This window comes from Abramis brama (assembly GCF_963993115.1).
Source record: "Abramis brama genome assembly, chromosome: 5".
Taxonomy (NCBI): domain Eukaryota; kingdom Metazoa; phylum Chordata; class Actinopteri; order Cypriniformes; family Leuciscidae; genus Abramis; species Abramis brama.
The window spans coordinates 45,728,930-45,748,770 of record NC_139967.1 but is presented as its reverse complement, the minus strand read 5'-3'; the positions used below and the strand labels follow the sequence as shown (position 1 = coordinate 45,748,770).

Genomic DNA, 19,841 nt, shown 5'->3' with positions numbered 1-19,841 from the left:
AATATAATATGAATGCAATATCACTAAGTGTACTTAAAGAGAATACACTTTCATGACTGTTTCTTAACATGCTTAAGCACACTTTGTAATAATGTCAAATTAAAAGTTTTAAAATCATTCTGTTTGTCTGATGTCTAACATACTAAAGCACAAAGTACTTGATAATAATTGTTTTTAATTTAATATTACATTTAAAAAAAAATTATAAAGGTACTAAATTACAAACAATTTTACAATTTTAGTTTAATGCTTTAAATTTGGCAGTACACTTTAACCATATTTCAAAAACAATATAAATAATCAAATTGCATAAAAAACAAAATGTTCAGCTGATTGCATTTAATATACATTTAAACTATAATACATTTTCATTTGTAACATGCAATTAAGTGTCCAAAGCATTACAATCAGTTTGCACTTAAGATTATTATTTGAATGTATATTATTTAATAATAAGTACTTTATAAATATGCTAAAGTGTTTCGCAATGGTTTTTAAGGTACATGTGAAGCGTCTAATCAAGATTTTGTGTTAAGTTTTTAATTGCATCATGAATGTGGCCACAAAAAGTATTCGAAATAAATGCGAAAAGTGAAGTTAATTCTGCCAAAAGCTCTAGCATCTAATGCAATGATATATATGTTATACTTTTTTAACTCTTTCCCCACCAGAGTTTTTGAAAAAGGTTGCCAGCCACCGCCAGCATTTTTTTTATCATTTTCACAAAAGTTTCATGGCCCCCAGAATATTTTGTATGAATATCTGAACATGTAATATATCAAAATAAAGAACAAGACCTGCTGCTTATAAACAAAACAAAACCCTGTTTAACTATAGCTTCATGCATTCCTTTTTTATCAACACTTGAATGTGGGTAAGTTTCATAAAAAAGCAACATTTTGAGCAAAAGCTGAGAAAATCGTGTTTTTGTCAAAGACTACGTCTGGATCAGATTCAGAATGATGATCAAAACACAGATGGAGTAGATCGAGTCCATCAACAGCCAAAGCTTCACAGTCCTGTAGCTCGTCCTGGGTCGACATTTCATTCAGTAACATTAAGCGTAAAACGTTAATTTGATTTATATGCTGTTTAATGTTGGTGATCGCGTTATTTTACATATGCATCTGCTGACATTTAATATCACTTGTTTATGCTTCTGTTTCACATGTCTATTGATCAGGAGATTCTGGACTCTTTCAGAAGATGCGTAATAGCGCCCCCTACCATATAACAGTGAGAACACGGAAAGCTGGACATTTCCGTCAATGGTGGGGATAGAGTTAATTTCCGAATACTTTTTGTGGCTTTTTGTAGCTCTGACTCTTACCTTTGTGGCCGTCTCAAGTACAATACCATGGTGCAGTAGTTCCAGCACCATTTTAACATGGCCTTCCTTCGAGGCCAAGTGCAACCCGTTGAGTCCATTCTGTGAAGGGAAAGAGACAGCAGAGAAAACTCACTCTGAAGGTTATTCAATCTCAGATCAAACTGCAACATCCCGAAGAGACTGAAATGGGGAAGTGGGAGGTTTGTAGTTTACACCCACTCTCACAAAACACATTGAGCACTGTCAAAAGACATCAACCGATGATGATGATGAAGATGATGATGATGATGATAGGTGGATGGCAGGCCGGTGGTCTCTTTGCTGGGAAGAATACGGGCCATGTGGGATAGGTCTAACCTCACACAGCCTTCCTTCAGCCTCACAGGACATGTGAGGTTGGACCTTTCTCACATTGCTGATATTATCCCCTCTGAGTGTAGAGACCACTCACCCCATCTCAACGTGACTCAAAGAAACAAGCACGGGAACGAAGAAACAAAAGAAAAAGGATGGATGGATGAAAAAATACTGAACATTTACAAAGCTGCATCTGAAGAATATCATACAACAAATGGTTTCTAAAACATTTCTAGGACGCACAAAGCTTAATTCAATTCATTAATTCACTTATTACATTTATATAGCGCTTTTCTCAGCACTCAAAGCGCTTTACATGGGGGAATCTCCTCAAAAACCACCAATGTGCAACACCACATGGATGATGAAACGGCAGCGAAACGGAGACAAAGTGATGAAGCCAATGAGTATATATGGGGATGATTAGGAGGCCATGATGGACAGAGACTAATGGGCAAATTTGGCCAGGACACCGGGGTTACACCCCTACTCTTTTCGAAGGACATCCTGGGATTTTTAATGACCACAGAGAGTCAGGACCTCGGTTTAACGTCTCATCCGAAGGACGAAGGCTTGTTCTTTTAGAGGTGGAGATGTCAAACTCTGGGTCTCATGCACGTGCACCTTATAAGCCGTCATTGAAAACGAATTAAGTCAGCTAATATGATTCATATTCTTCTGGTTCCCCCTATATTCAAAAAAACAACAACCTATTTAAAAATAATTGCAAATGCAATGAAAATACAGCTATCGGTACCGGTATCGTTGGCTATCGGTACTGGACTCGTTCTGGATAAAGTGGTATTTGTGCATCCCAACAAATTATTGATTAAAAACTATAATAATAAGCAAATGATAGTAAAATAACACTGCTGTAGAGTATATTGTACACTGAATAACATGCTATTCCTGAAAAGGTAGTGTTTAAACTCTAAGCAGAATGCTAGTAACCCTATTCTATTCCAAACACAACACAAATCTCCAAACAAAAATATTTATTGTATTTTTAGTTAATTGGACAATATATTAAGCCAGAGAACATATAATACACTGTATATCAATAAACCTTTGATTTTCTTACCCCATTGAATAATTTTTTTTTTTAACGTCTCGGTTACGTATGGTAACCCTGGTTCCCTGAAGGAGGGAGCGGATACGTACGTCGTGAGTGACCAACTGATAGGGAACCGTATTAGATTTAAACTTAAAAAAGAAAGTAAAACATTTTACTTATGCGGTAAGAATAGTACATTTAATTCAAGATATATTTACTAAAAATAACTCTTAACAAGTTTGTTTGTCAAGTGAGCGTATCTTGCTTTAAGTATATATTTTAATGGAGGGCAAGACAATAATACTAACTAAGAATATATTATTTTCCAGTATAGCCTTCGCGTATCCTAGCTCCAGTTTCTTGCAGCTTAAGGAGTTTTTCAACGAGCTCAGTGGTGCATGTAGTCGGGGTCACTGAAACCCTCCAGAGAGCTCTGAGGACCTGCTCACACGTTTGCTACAGTATGAGGACTAAATGGAGAAAAGTGCTGAAGTCATCACTCGCAACACATGTGGTCATTAATCAAAGGGCATTATCATCTCAATTACTGCTGGCGTTCCTGATAGACCCACCCCACAGCAGGAAATGTCAGGGTAAAAACAGGCTAAAGGGAAAACAAGTGGACATGAATGCAACTACTGGGCACACACACAATAGCATTTGTGCACAATAGACATGCAGTGCCATTAAAAAGTGGATTCAGGCATGGAGACAGAACATTTACAATCATTTTTTCCCCCACAGGTCCACTAAGGTAAAGTAGGTAAGTAAATATATCCAGTTGGCTAGGGCTAAGACAGGGCAGCTCACCCTGTTACAGTAGATTCAGTTAGTTCAGAAATAATGGACAGTCATTATAAAAATCAGCATTAGTATCTTACTTTCAGACCGTCAGTCACATGTGTACTCAAGCTCTGGGAATCTCGCGAGTCTTGGCACATTTAGAGTCAGGCATGAAGACTTGCTCAGACCCGATCATTTGAATTGGATCATTGTGTGTTTTTGAGTCAAAAACAGCTACAATCGGATCAGTCCAATTCTCTAACGAATCATTCAGTGCGATCTGCGAACCGATTGAACAGGTTCATTGAAAAGAGCCAGCTCTTTCATGAATCAGATATCACTATTGCATCTCGGAACAGGCATTGATTTCCTCAGCTTGAAGAATCCATTTCCAAAGCTATGGCAAAGCTATCTCCTCTTCTGACTTCATGTTTACTGCAAACGTTTATGCAACTGCCACCATCATATCGTGTACCAACTGTTTCAGCACAAAAATCAGATTAAAAGACTCGTAATCTATGCAGGAGTGTCCAAACTCGCACCATATAACTCGTAAACATCAACTTCAGATGAAGAAGAACATATTTATCAATAAAGATTAAACCTATACTCTCCTGATCTCCATCACTTATGTATAGCATTGATGCCATCAACTGTGAATACAGTTTCGCTGCTGTTGAAGTTCCCTGTTAACCTGGCTGGGAAAGGCGTTCCATGCCGAATCCCTGGCTTATCCCAAAAGTTGCTCTCTACCCTGTGCTTTGCCATCTCTGAGTCCAGAAAAATATGGATCCCCTTCCCATTATAGGTAAGGTTCTTCTGCTCGGCAGCTCTCACTCTTTAAAATAAAGTTTATTTATTGACATTGATGGTTCCATGAAGAACCGTTAACATCCATAGAAGTTTTACATTCCACAAAAGGTCCTTTATAGTAAATTTTTTTTAAATTGTTCTTCACACTAAGAAAAAAATGGTTCTTTTAAGAACTGATCACTCAAAGTTTCTTTGGGAAACCAAACATGATTCCCGTAACACTTTATTTTGATGGTCCCTTTTGAATATTCTGTGGACTATAAGTAACTTTGCAACTACCTGTACATGTCAACTAACTCGCATTAGAGTATTAGTAGACTGTCTAATTCATATCTGCTAACTCTTTATTGTGATGCTCCTCAACAGATATTATACTGACTATAAGTAACTTTGCAACTAAATGTCAACTCATTCTAACCCAAACCCTACCAATCTACTAATATTGTACTAATACTCTAATGAGAGTTAGTAGACATGTACAGGTAGGTGCAATGTTACTTATAGTCAACAGAATGTGTTAAGGGACCATCAAAATAAAGTGAAACAATGATTCCTCTTTTGCATCACTGCGAAAACTCTCCTTTTGGAACCTTTATTTTTAAAAGAGTAAGAACTGTTGCCACTTCACAGAAATAATGATGTCGCGCTACATGCGAGTAAGGTGGCCCTGTGCAATATTTGAGCACATGCAACAGTGTGCGGGTCACCAGCACAAGACATGTTTTGCATGCGGAGACCAGAAAAGGGATGCTTAGTTTTGCTTGAGAACAGCATGACTGGTCCACCATCACTCTATCCAGCATAAACCAGCCTGGACCAACATGGAAATCATGCTTGGTTAAAGCGGAGCTATGCAGTTTTGGCAATTTCTTCGCTTTTTGCTCGCAGGTTTCTCTAATAGATGTTTGACAACACTGTCGTAAAAACTCGTTGGCGACTCTCCCTCCTCCCATCTTCTCCCTCTGGTCATTTGTTTTCAAAGAAGGTATGTATGATACACAGAAGGCTAGCATATATACGTGTCTGTGTGCAGTGGCGTAAAGCAATTCGTCCTGATATCACGCGATACTTCCTGACCGCCGGCCCAAAGTTGCAAGGGTGTTTTTCCGCTCACAGGCGCTAAGGGGAAGCGAGACGGCCACCATTCAACCCCGAAAAAAGTCATATAACCAATCCAATGACTCCGAAGCTGTTCAGTTAAGGTAAATTAAGCTAAAAAAACTGCATAGTTCCCCTTTAAGCTGGATTTTTCATCAGGGAACAAACGCTCTGAGAGCACATTTTTAAGATCACGTATTTATCTGTAAGACGATCTGATCTGCAAGATGACATTTTATCTCTTACTGAAGCCTGGCTGTGACTCTAAGCTTCAGAAGCCCAATGGACTACAATGATAGCTGTCAATCAGACAAATGTGTTCCTCTTTTGAAAAACCACAGATGGCATGATTGGCTGAGTTGAGGGAGTCTTACCTGATTGGCTGTGTTGATGTCGATGCCATTCTTGATGTGGTCTAGAGCCTTGTCCATATTACCTGAGCGAGCTGCACGGAGGAAACTGGTGGTGGCATCCTGAGGAAAAATACAGGAAGTAATACAGGAAGATAGAATTTATAAAATAAGAGTTTTTGACATAATCATAACATGAAAACGAAAGGCTTTATAGGCCAGCCATTCTGTATTTTCACAGACTTGTAAAATCGTAGAATCTCACGAGTGTTTAATAAGATAACAATCGTGACATGAAATTTGATTAATAGTAGTATCATTTTTTAAAGACAGGAACAACAACTAAATGGGGCAACACCAGAAAAACTAAGAAAAACTAATAAAGGACACACTTTTCAACATTAAATACACAAATGCATATTTACTGTACACACACCAAAGTGTAAAGCTCCCATGAAATGAATTTACAATTTCCTTCCAAGATATCAATATTTTAGGTATTTTCTTCCTGGAAGAGAAAGACAAATGTGCAAAAATGTGTACTGTATATCTGCTAAAAGTTTATTTTGTCAACTTTAAGAAGTACACTAGCATTTAGATGGTCTCTAATAGACAAAACTCTTTTTGTTTTCATGGGGTCTTTTAATATTAAACATATAACCAAGAAACCGTGCTTCATTCACTGATCAGTGCTACTGAGCTCTATAACACTGCAAAAGAAAGAGAGAATTCGAGATCAGACAGCGGATAGAAAGAGAAAAAGATTGGGAAAAAGATTGGAAAAAGTTAAATTAGTTTTTCTCTTCTCAGTAGTGCATCTTAAAAAGCATCTTAGGAATTTTTGGCATCAAGTCTCAAATAATAAATAACACATTATATGTGCGTGGAGACAAACTTAATCACATTCAGCAACACAGGCATAAAACCACATTCTCACCCACAAACCAGCTTTTTCATGAAGGAACTGCAGCTGGTGTGTGAGAATTCTATCACATTGTGTAATTAATTAAAAGAAATAAAAAAACATTGATCACTATACCATGGTTTCTTCTGTCCAATAAATTCACTCAGTGTACGAAGAAGCTTTCGCATCTTTAGCCAAAGACTGAAAGATTTCTAGAAAATTAATTTAGATACACATTTACAAAAATTCCAACCAACACCCTTAGATTTTAATCCCACACGTGGATACGCTTCTGTGTCTTAAGTGCATATGAACAGACTTCCACAAATCAGCACATCCTTGAAACTGAGATTTTCTTTTGAATCAGTTTAAGTAACATTGTATCGGTTCTGTTGTTGCTGTGGCGATGACAATCGGAATGTGTGAGAGTGTGTACCTTCCCTAGCAGCAGCTTCTCACTGATCAAACATCCTCGACAAGTACATGGAGACACGCCACACATGCAGAACAACAAAGTGTGAGTTGGCATGGGGATGACTTGGTGACCTCCCAAGAATTAGGAGCACAATTTTTCTCCCCCATCTCTCTGGCTCGAGAGCGCTCAGACGTCTGTCTAGTGCATGTTTACGTGGAAAAAAAACTTTTTAAAGTAGCGGAGCTGACGTCACCACGTTCTGATCTTGTATGAATTTTGAATTTACCACTAAAAACTTTAACCTGAACATGGAACCTGAACAGTCACACACTCGGCAAGGCAACGCTTATAGGAAATATTGGAACAAAAAGCATGCATGGATGCACACTTCAAAAATCCAATGTAACTTTGGCTCTATGTTTTATTTTTTACATATGATTTTTACAGTTGTCTATCCTAACACCACATGCTTTTTTGCACAGACAAAACAAAAGAGATGGCATCATGCCATCCATAAAAAGTCTGATATTTCAAATCTCAAATAAAAAACCTAATTAATTTTAGTAAAAATGTTTGCTTATTTGATCAAAGTCATAGGTTGGTATATAAGTTGGTTGGTTTTCGTGGGTTACTGCTAAAAACATTAGGAAGTGTGACATCTCAATAATTAAGATTATTAAAATCTTGAAGTTTTGAAGATTTTTTTGTTTTTAGTCATTTCAGTAACGTATTAATGCATTTTTAAAACTGCCATTGAGTAACCATTTTAGGAGTACATATGTAAAAAGTGCATTCGCTGTATTTGAGTGTGTTTGCAGATGATAAGGCAGAGGAGGCGATCATGTAGACCACACCTAATACTCTGCCTCTGGGTTGCCAAACTCTCCACACCTCCAAGACAACAAACCAAACGCAGCAAAAGATGCTGTTTTGACACTTCCAGTTCAAAATGGAAATTCCCTCAGTGAAATAAAGCAGAAATAAAGAATGAATGTCCACCAAAATCTAAACCTCCTCATGGTTATTAATATTGCATGATTCAACACCTGCCACAATTGATAGGTTTTCTTGGAAAATGCATCCTAACAAGTACTGTTACGAAAGCATGATTTAGAAGCAAAATAAATTGACATTTATTAGAGCAATGCAGTCTGTTGATTCTTCACTGTGAATGATCAAGCTTTCAATGCAATACTGTAATAATCTTGCAAAAAGCAAATGATAACGTGTAATATAGCTAATAAAACCTATAATAATTTTAGGGAAAAGGATAAATAAGCCTGTTAGCACCCACCCCAGCTTTTCCCCCTCTCTCTAAGATCAAGAGTACTGCAGCAGACAGGATGACATCATCACTGAGACGCAACACTGCAGTGTGTGTGTTTATGACTGCATCCGAGAGAGAGACGGAGCGAGTCTCTAAATTCCCCTCTACTGAGAAACACACACATAGATGAAGGGGAAACACACAGAGGATCCAATCCGTCAAAATAACTCTGCTTGCATAGCGAACAGCAGCGAGAACAGGTGGTGATGCGCATTTCCCATGAATGAGGATCCATAAAATTCCACTCGCACATATTATTGCATTGCTGTATTCGTGCATTAGTAATATATACTTAAATATTGCAAGACCCTTTCTGCCAACTGTAGTTGTTTTAAAATTGCTGCCTTCTTCCCTCTCCACATCGGAAGTTCAGATGATGAACTGGATGTATTATCCAGGATCATAAATGTGTGTGAGTTTGGTGTGTTTTGCACTTCATGCATTGCTGTGGAGAGCTAAACTATCATGAGCATTCCAGTCTTTCAGTGCAGCTCCGGTAAAAACCTTTAACTCACACACAACATAAAAACTCTCACACCAACTGAGAAATCTACAGAATGTGTAAGAACTACTTTTGATGTGTGCATGGGTAACGTAATAACTTGTTTCACTGACCATTCCTGCTACAGATAACTACTGTTGTATGTTTTATCTACAGAGAAAATATGCTTTCAGTGATGTTTGCAATTGAATGATAAATGCACAATGAAACCATGAATTATAATTAGTGGAAACAAATAAAGTAATTACTGTATGCATAATTTCAAGCAACTAACACTAAACCAAACTCTAACCCTACAGTACATGATGTTAATTAATATTGCTCAGTACATCTTTGTGTAATTGCAGTGTAACAAGGACACATTAAAGGAGAACTCCGGTCAATTTTAACATTGAGCTAATTTTTTTGTAAATTTGGAGTGCTGTCAATACAGTGCTGTCAATACGAGTTCATGCGCGTGATCATAGGTAACTAAACATATGCGCGTGAACTCGACAATCGACTACTGTGGACTTCGACCGAAAACAGGATGTAAATACAGGTATGAGCGCTGGCTGAAATAACATCATTTTTATTCATATCTTTCACATCTACTGCAGTCAGATTCACCGTGTTCACTCTGAAGGAATCACTCACATTGGCTGTGCACTTGTAATGACACATCAAGGATGTTAAGAGGCTAAAAGCAGGTTTAAAACTTGCCCCATTGAAGTCAACAGGGTGCAAATTTTAAAAAGAGGATAACACGGTGTAGGCAACACCGATTTTTGTCGTTGTTCTCTGTACTGACAGCACTCCAAATTTACAAAAAAATGAGCTCAATGTAAAAATTGACCGGAGTTCTCCTTTAAAGGTACGTTTACATGACAATGATGTACTAAAAATGGAAATGTTTTTCCTTTGGGTTTTTCGAGTTCAGACGAGAACATTGTCAAACCGATCCCCGCTCACACAGATCCACGAAGACAATTAAAAACGCTGTATTCTGCTGCCAGGCCAGTAGATGGCGATAGCACTTTGTAAAGAAAGACTATGCATATATAGACTGAACGCGTAATACACATGCGTATGACGTCACGTTTTTGTAGTTTACACTGAGACGATAACGGGATCATTTTCAAAAACTTGCACTTTGAACCCCATTTTCAAAAGTTTGCATTTTCAGGCCTCCAAAACGCTGTTGTCATGTAAATGAACGGCCAAACTCATAAAAAGTTTTCTGTTTTTAGGTGTAGGTCGTGTAAATGGCCTTTAAAAATGTTAAGGGTTACACTTTATTTTAAGGTGTAGAATTTAATCCAGAATTTGTATATTTAAGCTACATCTAAAAGTCTGTGAATTGCATTGCATTTGTTTTAAAGAACAATAATAGAGTTTTTATTTTTTTATTTTTTTATTAAAATTAAAATTAAATACAATTTTGAAAGACTGTTTCAAAATAGGCAAGTGCAAGGTGCTGGGACACCTGTGTGAACTTGAGGAGAACTGACTTCATACATCCACTAAAATCACCTCATTTGAAAATCATTTGGTTAAAATAATTAGTTTGCAGATGCCACTTAATTTGATATTTTAAAATAAGAAATAAATACATTTTATGGTTACACTTTATTTTAAGGTGTCATTGTTACAGTGTAATTATATATTTAAGTACTGAGTAATATTAATCAACTACATGTACTTACTATAGGGTTAGGGTAGGATTAGGATTTGGTTGAGGGTTAGTTGCATGTAATTATGCATAATTTACTGTTATTACTATGGTAAGTACATGTAACATATATGTAACAAGGACACTGTAAAATAAAGTGTTACCCATTTATTTGTTATTCAAGTGTCCAAAGTTTTGGGAACAAGTTAAATTTGCATCAAAGAACGAATCTAATGTGAGATTTCCTGTACTTTATGTAAAGATGAAGGTGAGACTTTGATTGAACCCTGCATCAATTTATAAACCAAGTTCAACGGTGTTTCTGTTCGTGCCACGGCAAATGAAGAGCATCTTAAATTCACAATTTGAAAGTCTCCATTAACACCTTTTAACTTTTTTTTCCCTCTCATGTATAAATGTGAAAAGTTTTATCCTTAGTCTTTCTTTTTGTCCCATGCATATTCTTTGCACAATATGTAAATAATTATCCTTTGCACATTATGTAAAGAATGCAAATGTGCAATTGCCATATTTAGGAGCTTATAAATGACTTTGATTGGTGTAATCTGGTTAATTCTGTCATGCTACACTTACAGTACAACCAGTTCAATTTTATGTTACGACACAAAGCATCTTTTTAACTTACTTGATAGATCATTTTGCAACAATGCAGATTCCCCTCTCTCTCCCTCTCTCTCTCTCTCTCTGCAATGTAAAATAATTTGTACAAAAGATATAAAAAAGATATAAAAAAATATGACTGCATATAATAGTTAGAGTTGGGGTTCAAAAGCAACATGCCTCCATGGACAACAGTGATGTATTTTGGGGCAAAGGTAAGTTGGAGACATGAGCTAGCCTACACCAATTCGAGAATCTTCGCGACATCTAAAAACAATAACAAAGTAGATGAAGGAATCTTTAGGAAAGTTGTACTTACTCCACAAATGATGGTGTTCATTGGCATCCCAGTGCACCCTCTCTACGTCTTTGCCTCACTGCTTTCCTGTTACACTATCTGGGTGTAGGGGTCCGGGCACTGCCCCTTTCCCCCTGCACGCACGCACACACACACACACACACACACACACACACACACACACACACACACACACACACACTTACACTTGTGAGGGGATGGGTGGGGCTGGGGGCTTTGAGGCCAGAGGGTTTATCTCCAGAGGAATGCTGTCAATATCGACACACACACTTCTAGCCAAAACTAGATAATAGCATAAGTCTCTCTCCCCATTTTTCCATTCCGTAGAGCGTTCTCGATCTGCGCAGACCTGCCCGATGCATTCTGACAAGCAAAGGGCCTTTCTGAATGAGCTATAGGGAAAGTGACACATTATGTGTGTGTGTATCTGAGCTTTGGCACTGTTTCAGTCTGCAGAGGGACTTACAGTGACAAAGACCCTCGGCGGGGTGGGGTGGGGGGTACTTCAGGAGTACCAAGCCTGGTGACAATGGCCCAGACACGGATGGGGAGGGCATGGTGTGTGTGTGTGTATGAGGGGGGCCCAGTCTCTTTCAATAAAAGATCTGTCACTCCCAGCCTGAAAAGGCCCCTCCGTCCTCTCTCTCCTAGGCCCATGCTGGGAAAAGCACATCTATGCCAACGGTATGCACCCAAATAAATATGTGTTGCAGAAGTGGACGGAGAGAAAGTACATCTAGAACTAAGGTTATCAATTAAAATGGGGTAGTTTTCTAGTGAACAGCCTGGCATTGAGGAATTGGAATTGCCAGTGATTCCCTTTGTAGGGGATTTATAGCAATGGCAATGAATCACAAGGCCGTTTGAGGTGACTCAAGAATCAAGAGTACTCGTCTTTGATTCTTTCAAGAAATAAAGGTGAGGTCACTTTTAAAGCTGCTCTGCAAACTTGCGTGGGCAAAATCCAGTCATTTCTGCTCGGTTTGAAAGTGACTTCTGTGTAAGTTTTGCTTCATACAACTTTACACTATTGATAATAGACAATGGACTTTTTTGTTGCATGCATGACATTTCTCTAATGTGACCACAACTGAGTTATTCCTGTTGTGCAGTATGTTTTTATGACAAAATCATATTTATTATACACTATGGATATACACTGTACATATAGGTTTTTACATATAGATATTTATGTGCACATTTACCGTTGCTTTGCAAATTTCCATGTTCAAAATCCAGTCATTTCAATAAGAATCCACATGATTTTGCATTTCCTCTCTGAGATTTCTCAATGGGTTCAAGTTAGCCAAGAGACACAGTGTGAGCTGTGCTTTATACATCGCAATACTACTGACAATGGACCATTTTTTTGCACACTAAATTTTGCCTAAATTTTGCTAATGTGATTGCTTTTAACTATCTTAACTAATGTGATTGCTATTTTAACTTTAAACTATCAATGCCAAAATGTAAGGGTCAATCTTATAACTGCACTACTTGTGTTTGAGAATATGTTGTTTTTGCAATTGAAGGGATCGTTCAGCCTAAAATGGAAATGAAGTCATAAAAAAGAATGATCCCATGCTACACATGTCGTATATCTCAAGTGTTCTGGGGGTATACGATAAGGTTTAGTGAAAATCGAACTTAAAATTTAATGTATTATTTACCTTGGCCGTTGAAGTAAATTATCATTTTAATTTTTAGTTACAGTGAGGAAAACGTTCTATTGAAATACTTAAAGCTCAATTGTATCAACACAAAAACATGTCTAATAATATTTAGAACTGTAGACATTAATATTCTTTGTTGCTCAAATTGCATGTTACAAAGTAAATGCTAAGAGGACACATGGCACATCATTGGTAAAAGGACTTACAAGCCACTAGAGGGTGCTGTATTTGTGATGCGTAACAAGCGTAAGAAGCAGTCAATGAGCCTTTTATTATTCTGTGCTACTGTTGTGCATAGCTGCTGCAATGTGGCATTGTCCTAGTGTTTTGTTTTAATTTAATCTAAAAGCACTCAGAAGCATGGCTGAAGTACACCAGGGAAAGACTGTCATCAGTCATGCATTCTACTATCAGCAGCATTCAATACTGTGAACCACCAAATCCTCCTCTTTACCCTCAATGAAGTAGACATTACAGGCTTAGAACATAAATAACCAGATATCATAAAAAAGGATCTGCTTGATCTCCACACCAACCACCCATTCACGTTCCACAAAGATTAGTACTAGTATTCTGACTTCATACCAAATTGCTTGGTTAAAGTTATCACCTGTAAATGTCTGGAAGTATTTGTGCATGGATAAATGCCGATCATCTGAAGTGGAATTTACTGAAAACTACCCTGCTCTACATCCCAGCCAAAAAACATCCTTGCCAAGTCATCATCATAGACAACACAGTCATTTCCCCACACATAAAGCCAAGAACCTTGGCACCCAACTGGACAACGGTCTGTCATATGCATCCCACATACTATCCACACTCTCAGAAAATAATGTACCTTTAGGGGGTACAACAGCTCATCTGTGTCAGTAACCTCAAAAGGACATCTCTGTACCTTATTCTCCCTACTTAGTACTAATATGCACAATTTAGTACAAAGTACAAAGTTGTGCTTTTAAGGGTACTGCCCCAGTTACAAGCTGTTGCACTTCTAAACGTAACATTTTTGCAAGTTTTTCTGACAGTGTGCAGTCAATTCATTCTTTCTGCAGAGTCAGACCTTTTCTTCTCTAGACAATCTGCTCAGATCATAGTACTGGTCCTAGTCTACATACAGTTTATCATTCCTGTCCAGTCTCTCAGTGTAACCTCAGTTCTTCCTCAAGTTCCTCAGCTGATATTGAACCTAAGTACAGTACTTTGTCATCAGACCGTCCCTTCACTGATTCTCTATTCATGCTAAGGTGAATTTCATTACACTTGTTCTGGCTTACAAGGCAGACAAGCACCCTCCTACATCCAGTCCATGCCAACATGTTAAATTTGATTAATTTCCACACCTTATCTCATACAGTCGCCCCTCCAGCAGTGCTGGACAACTTTCTGTCCGCAAACCCAAATCAACTTTGAAAGTCAGGTTTTAATTGTATCTGTACATGTTTGAACCACTTCTTTTCCTATGAGGTCATTTTCTGAATTGCATGCTTGTGTTGATCACAAAGGTCTAACATGAAGCATGAACAATGCCAGTCATGAGCCACGATGTCAACATGCTCCTGGTAGGTCCTGGTAAGGAGTTGATTGTGGTTAATGGTCAGGCAGTAAATTGCGTTCCTGTGTACCCAGATTGCACTCATTATGGATGGTCACAGCTTCCTCTATTTTCCACCTTACACCAGGAAGAGGAGAGAAAAGAGCTTAGGTGGAACATGAAGTAAGAGTTTTGATCCAGAATACAACAACTGATTAATCCTGGGTTAATCCTCTTTGGAATTGTCTGATGTCTTCGCAGTTGCACAAAGCAAGCATATTTCATAGTTAATGTCTTGAAAACCTTACCTTTATGTTTTCCTAGCATCTTTCAGGTGGCTGGCAGAGAGTGATGCTTCACAACTGTGTCCCGTATTCCACCGTCATGTTATCATCAGTTGAGTGTCCTTTTCAGCTCGGCTGTACAATCCTGGTTCTGGAGTTTAGCTCCAACTTGCCCCAAACAAATCTGCCTTGGAGTTTCTAGTAATCCTGAAGACCTTGATTACCTTGATTGATGTGTAATTGTGGTTTGAGCTAAATTCTGCAGGATAGTGGCCCTCTAGGAGCAGGATAGGGAATCTGTTCAGGAATGATTACTCCATCTTGACATAGATGGCCTTTTCCACACCTCTATCTGTTCATCCATACACTGTTTCTTAAAGACAAGTATGCAGCAGAATCCAACCAAGACTTGGTATCATGAAAGGTTTGCCACAAAGGGTACAAAGATTGAGCTGACAGGAAAGTTGGGAATAGAGTGAACTTGCCCCATTCAAGTGCTTTGAGGACATCTTGATCCATCTCTTTAGGGGGTATGAGAGAAATAGTCTTCAACTGCAAGAGAATAAAGGCTTCAGATGAGGAATGTGTTGCACAATTACCTCAGCATGAAGGTAAGCAAGGCTAAAAATGGTAAATCAAGAAGGCATGACTACAGGCAGGCATCCTCTTTACTCCTGCTGTCATCTCACCTTTACTTACTTTTTGTATAGACATTTTACCACATGCTACTCTGACACACAATCCATACCACCGACAAATGCTCTTAAATACCGGACAAAACTCCAGGAGAGATTCTGCAGAATAAAAGCAGTAAAAACAACCAACACAAACACACATAATGAGAGATGCTTCAGAAGCAAGCCAGGCGGAGAGCCAAGCCTGCACCTGCCAAGTATCCAGCGAGTCAACACCCAGTCCTTGTGAGACAAATGGGGCCTAATCAAGACCAGAATTAAACACTGAGGTGTTAAAGACTGCAGCATTGTCTTCCTGATCAAGACATGGCTAACTTCCTTGATCTGGATCCCTTGATGTTGTATTTTAAGTAGGACATGGATCTCTTGATCACCGTCCTTTCTTATCCCTGGCACAGCATTCCCATCAATTACTTATAGCCCCAACCCATTGCCTTAACCTAACTGAAATATCCAAACATATCCTAACATATAACCAAACAATAACCTAATAAATCCAACCTCTAAAATCAGAGAGAATTATGGTGGATACTAATGTTGTTCAAGCCACTAACCTCAAACCTTACCCCTAAAAACAATCTTGTTTCAGGACAAACAAGGATGATAATGTAGGAATAATTATACGTTAGGCTTGGACCACACAATATAGCCAGTTCATGTTTCAGATTCAGTTTTCATCAGTAGAACAGAACAACTGAATCAAACAAATTGAAGGGAAGAGTCAGGCTCCTTTTTATTAGCAGTTAGTGTGACAATACGAACACGGCCTGCCAAATCTGAAGAAGTATATTTTGCCATTAGATATGCAATACAGATTTCTATTGCTTTCATTTATCATTAAAACAAATCTTCTCATGAATAAGGATTTTTTTTTTTTTGTTCTTGAGGGGAACATTAAGCACAACATTCTTTAAATAGTAAAATCATATAATTCAGTGGTATGTGAGGTTTTTGACTTTTGGTTTAGACCCTTGTGAAAAAGAAGATGTGAATTCAATTGTATTGAATGAGTACACTTTTAAAAAGTGCATGTTTAAAATCCCACATTTTTGTCATTTAAAAGTAAGCTCTTGTTGGGCAGCTCTAGGGATTGGGTAGAACAGAACACAATCTATCACAGCCCTTTTCATATTTTCTATGACCTTTTCCATTTCAACAAAGCGTTTCATTTGGCTAAAAGAACAACCTCTTATGCATTGCACACAGTATGTAACATGAACATTAAATAAAGCATAATTATCCATTGAGGATCATTTACCTAAGCATACAGTAAATTCATTTTTGAGACATGAGAGCAAGAAAACATGACATTGCTTGATAAATGTGACATGAGTCAATCAGTGGTCATAGTACATATCAGAGAACTTGACATTTAATGCTGACTTCTAAATCTTATTAGGAAAAAATCTGACCAGATAAACACATACACAAGTAGACACACATGGTTAATTAAGGACAGAATAATACTTGTACAGACCTAAAACATGTCTACATTGGAAGTGACCAACGTCGGATCAACGCTGTGAGCTTTAGACTAAACTCAGCAACAGTAAAATGGGTGAAAAACTTTGTATCCTACTTTATTTTTTATTTATTTATTGCATGGCATTTGGTGGAGTTTCTACACATAATACACAATAATTGCTAAAGGTTAGAAATATGGTAAGAAAATGAAATGTGAACTTTAATTTAAAAGGCCTAGAAACTACCTTTGATGTATTAGTCATAAGGTATTTTAATAAAGGCTTAAAATAACTATAATTCATAGCAATTAACTCACCCAATTGATAACTCCAACTAAAATAACTTGCAAAATCAATCAATCAGTCCATCAACTGCAAGCATGTAGTTGACTTGAAGCCCTTTTGAAAAGATGCCATCCAACTATTTTAAATATTATTTATTATTATTATGTTTTATGCATGCAGCTTACTATTATTTGACATACTGCATGGGATATTTGTACTTTTAAAATTGCAATTTGTAAAAAATTTCAAACTTTAAAGTAATGATGACCAGTTACAGGAAGATATACGCTTCCCATCATTCATTCATATAAATTTTATCCAGTAATCTTTGATGTTGATTAAAAAACAATCTAACTTTATAAATGTTTGCTTTAATAAATGTTATGTCTCATCTAACCTGGTGCATCCCATCACGTCACTTGCAGTGAGAACCGATTTGTTGATAATAATGGGCATGACCTCGTGTTGTTGCATCTCTTCCAGTGTAGACATCTTTCAGCCTCTTAAAAAAGTGTCATATTCTTTTACGTATTGTGTATTGTGCTTGTTTGGATAGATCATTTAGGGCTTTTAATATAGGGGACAGTGGGGTAAGATGTGCTACTTTTTGGGGTAAGATGCGCCACACCTAAATATGTTTCAGGATGTCTGTTATCAACTGAAATTAGATTAAAGAGTCAATAACATGCAGCCATGTTTGAATGGAGAATATATAAACCATTCACATTTCAAATAATAATTAAAATGAATTGAAAAAATATAACACATCCCAGTCTTCTTTTGCGGCACATTATTCACATTTACAGTCAGAAAAAGTTTTATATTCAAAATATTTGAATGTAGTGAAACAATTTCTAATACTAAAAACACTAACTGTAACTCTAATAGTATTTCACTATTTTTTCAAAATAAACTAGTGGATAATCAAACAACTTGATACATTTGCTGTGACAATTTATTTGACCTAAATTGTAGAAAAATTACAAAAAAAAAAATCTTATCACTTTTCTTGTGCTTATCTCAATCATAGGCATTTATGAATGTGCAGTTTCTTGACAACAAATTGTGCATCTTTGCACAAATGTGCTGTGACACAGCTTACCCACAGTGACACATCTTACCCCACTCTCTACATCCTCAAGCTCATGACCACAACAAAACTGTTTTACAAACTATTCTAAAATTATTCAGAACTATGATAAGAAGATGACTTGGAAATCTGTCTTTAATTCAGATCAATAAATAAAAACTGGAGACTTACCTGAGTCAAAGATAGTCAAAGCATTGTGTAAACAGAAACACTAACACTACACTAAACATCAAGTCCACAACACAACACACATACTATGAAATGAGCACTATCACAGCACATGAACACACACCACAAGCACAGATGTGAAACAAAACACAGATGAAACCAACTGAACCTCACTCACCACTCAGATTCAGCTCTCACTGCACAACATGGAAAGATGTGGATAATGTGAATATCAACACACGTCAGTGCATGCATAGGTGTCTGGATATAAATGTGTTCACATGATAAAGTGTTTGTGAGTAACACATCAAAACATGTGAAAAGTACACTTAAGAACCCACAGGTAAAATAGGTTCATTTTACTTTAAGCCTTATTGTATTTTACCCATTATGTAGTTTATGTAACTAACGTGATGTATTGGTATTTATTTATTTATTTTTTGCCCGTGGACTCTTTTTATATGCTGTGTGAGTACACTAATAAACGCAAAAATAATCCACACATCACAAAAACAGAACTCAAAATCTGAACGCAACCACAAAAATCTCTATAGGTGAAACTGATAGAAAAACAAATAAACAAATAAACCAACAAAAAACTTGTCCAGACCACGACCACATCTACCCTTACTTAAATAAAAAGCCAGTCTAACACCAAACAGTAATACGAAACTCTCAAATAAAACCAGGGTTTGTTAAACTGAATGTTACATAAAAACTTTATGGTGCTAAAATCAAATTCACAAGAAAAAAATGCGGATGAAATTAGAACCACTACACCAAAAAAACACTAACAACAATGACAGAAGCATTTCTAGTGACAGATAACGCCATATACAATATGTATATGTATATAGATAAATATGAGAATAAAAATTTAGATATATGTTGCAGATATTTACTGTTTCCTCATAGTGCCACACTCCCTGGCCATCCGGCAGCTCAGAGCTCACACTATTGTCCTGATCGATTAGCCAGCGATGAACGACGTGGGCCTAAAAGGACACACGACATAAACACAAGAAGCCATTAAATCTTCACACTCTTGAGGTAAAAACAGAGAGCGAGAGACAGATACAGAGAGAGCGACAGAGAGACACAGAGCTGGAGAAAAGAGAGAAAAGT

The 19,841-nt window shown here is 37.3% G+C and overlaps 1 protein-coding gene across 15 annotated transcripts in view; it reads right to left on the bottom strand.

Annotated features, from left to right (window-relative positions):
- The window catches only part of ank1a (ankyrin 1, erythrocytic a), a 79,255-nt gene extending 67,542 nt beyond the window's left edge, over positions 1-11,713 (bottom strand). For 12 of the 15 annotated variants that reach the window (XM_084113612.1, XM_084113622.1, XM_084113616.1 and 9 more), the window contains exons 1-3: positions 11,525-11,669; positions 5,810-5,908; positions 1,331-1,429 (exon numbers count right to left, since the gene is read on the bottom strand). In XM_084113612.1, coding sequence (XP_083969738.1) covers positions 1,331-1,429; positions 5,810-5,908; positions 11,525-11,551 — 225 coding nt within the window. In that variant the 5' untranslated portion in view covers positions 11,552-11,669. Of the gene's footprint in view, positions 1-1,330; positions 1,430-5,809; positions 5,909-11,230; positions 11,290-11,524 lie in introns of all 15 variants that reach the window. The other 3 variants (XM_084113620.1, XM_084113623.1, XM_084113614.1) reach the window with 1 other exon arrangement.
- Positions 11,714-19,841: the final 8,128 nt, after the last annotated feature.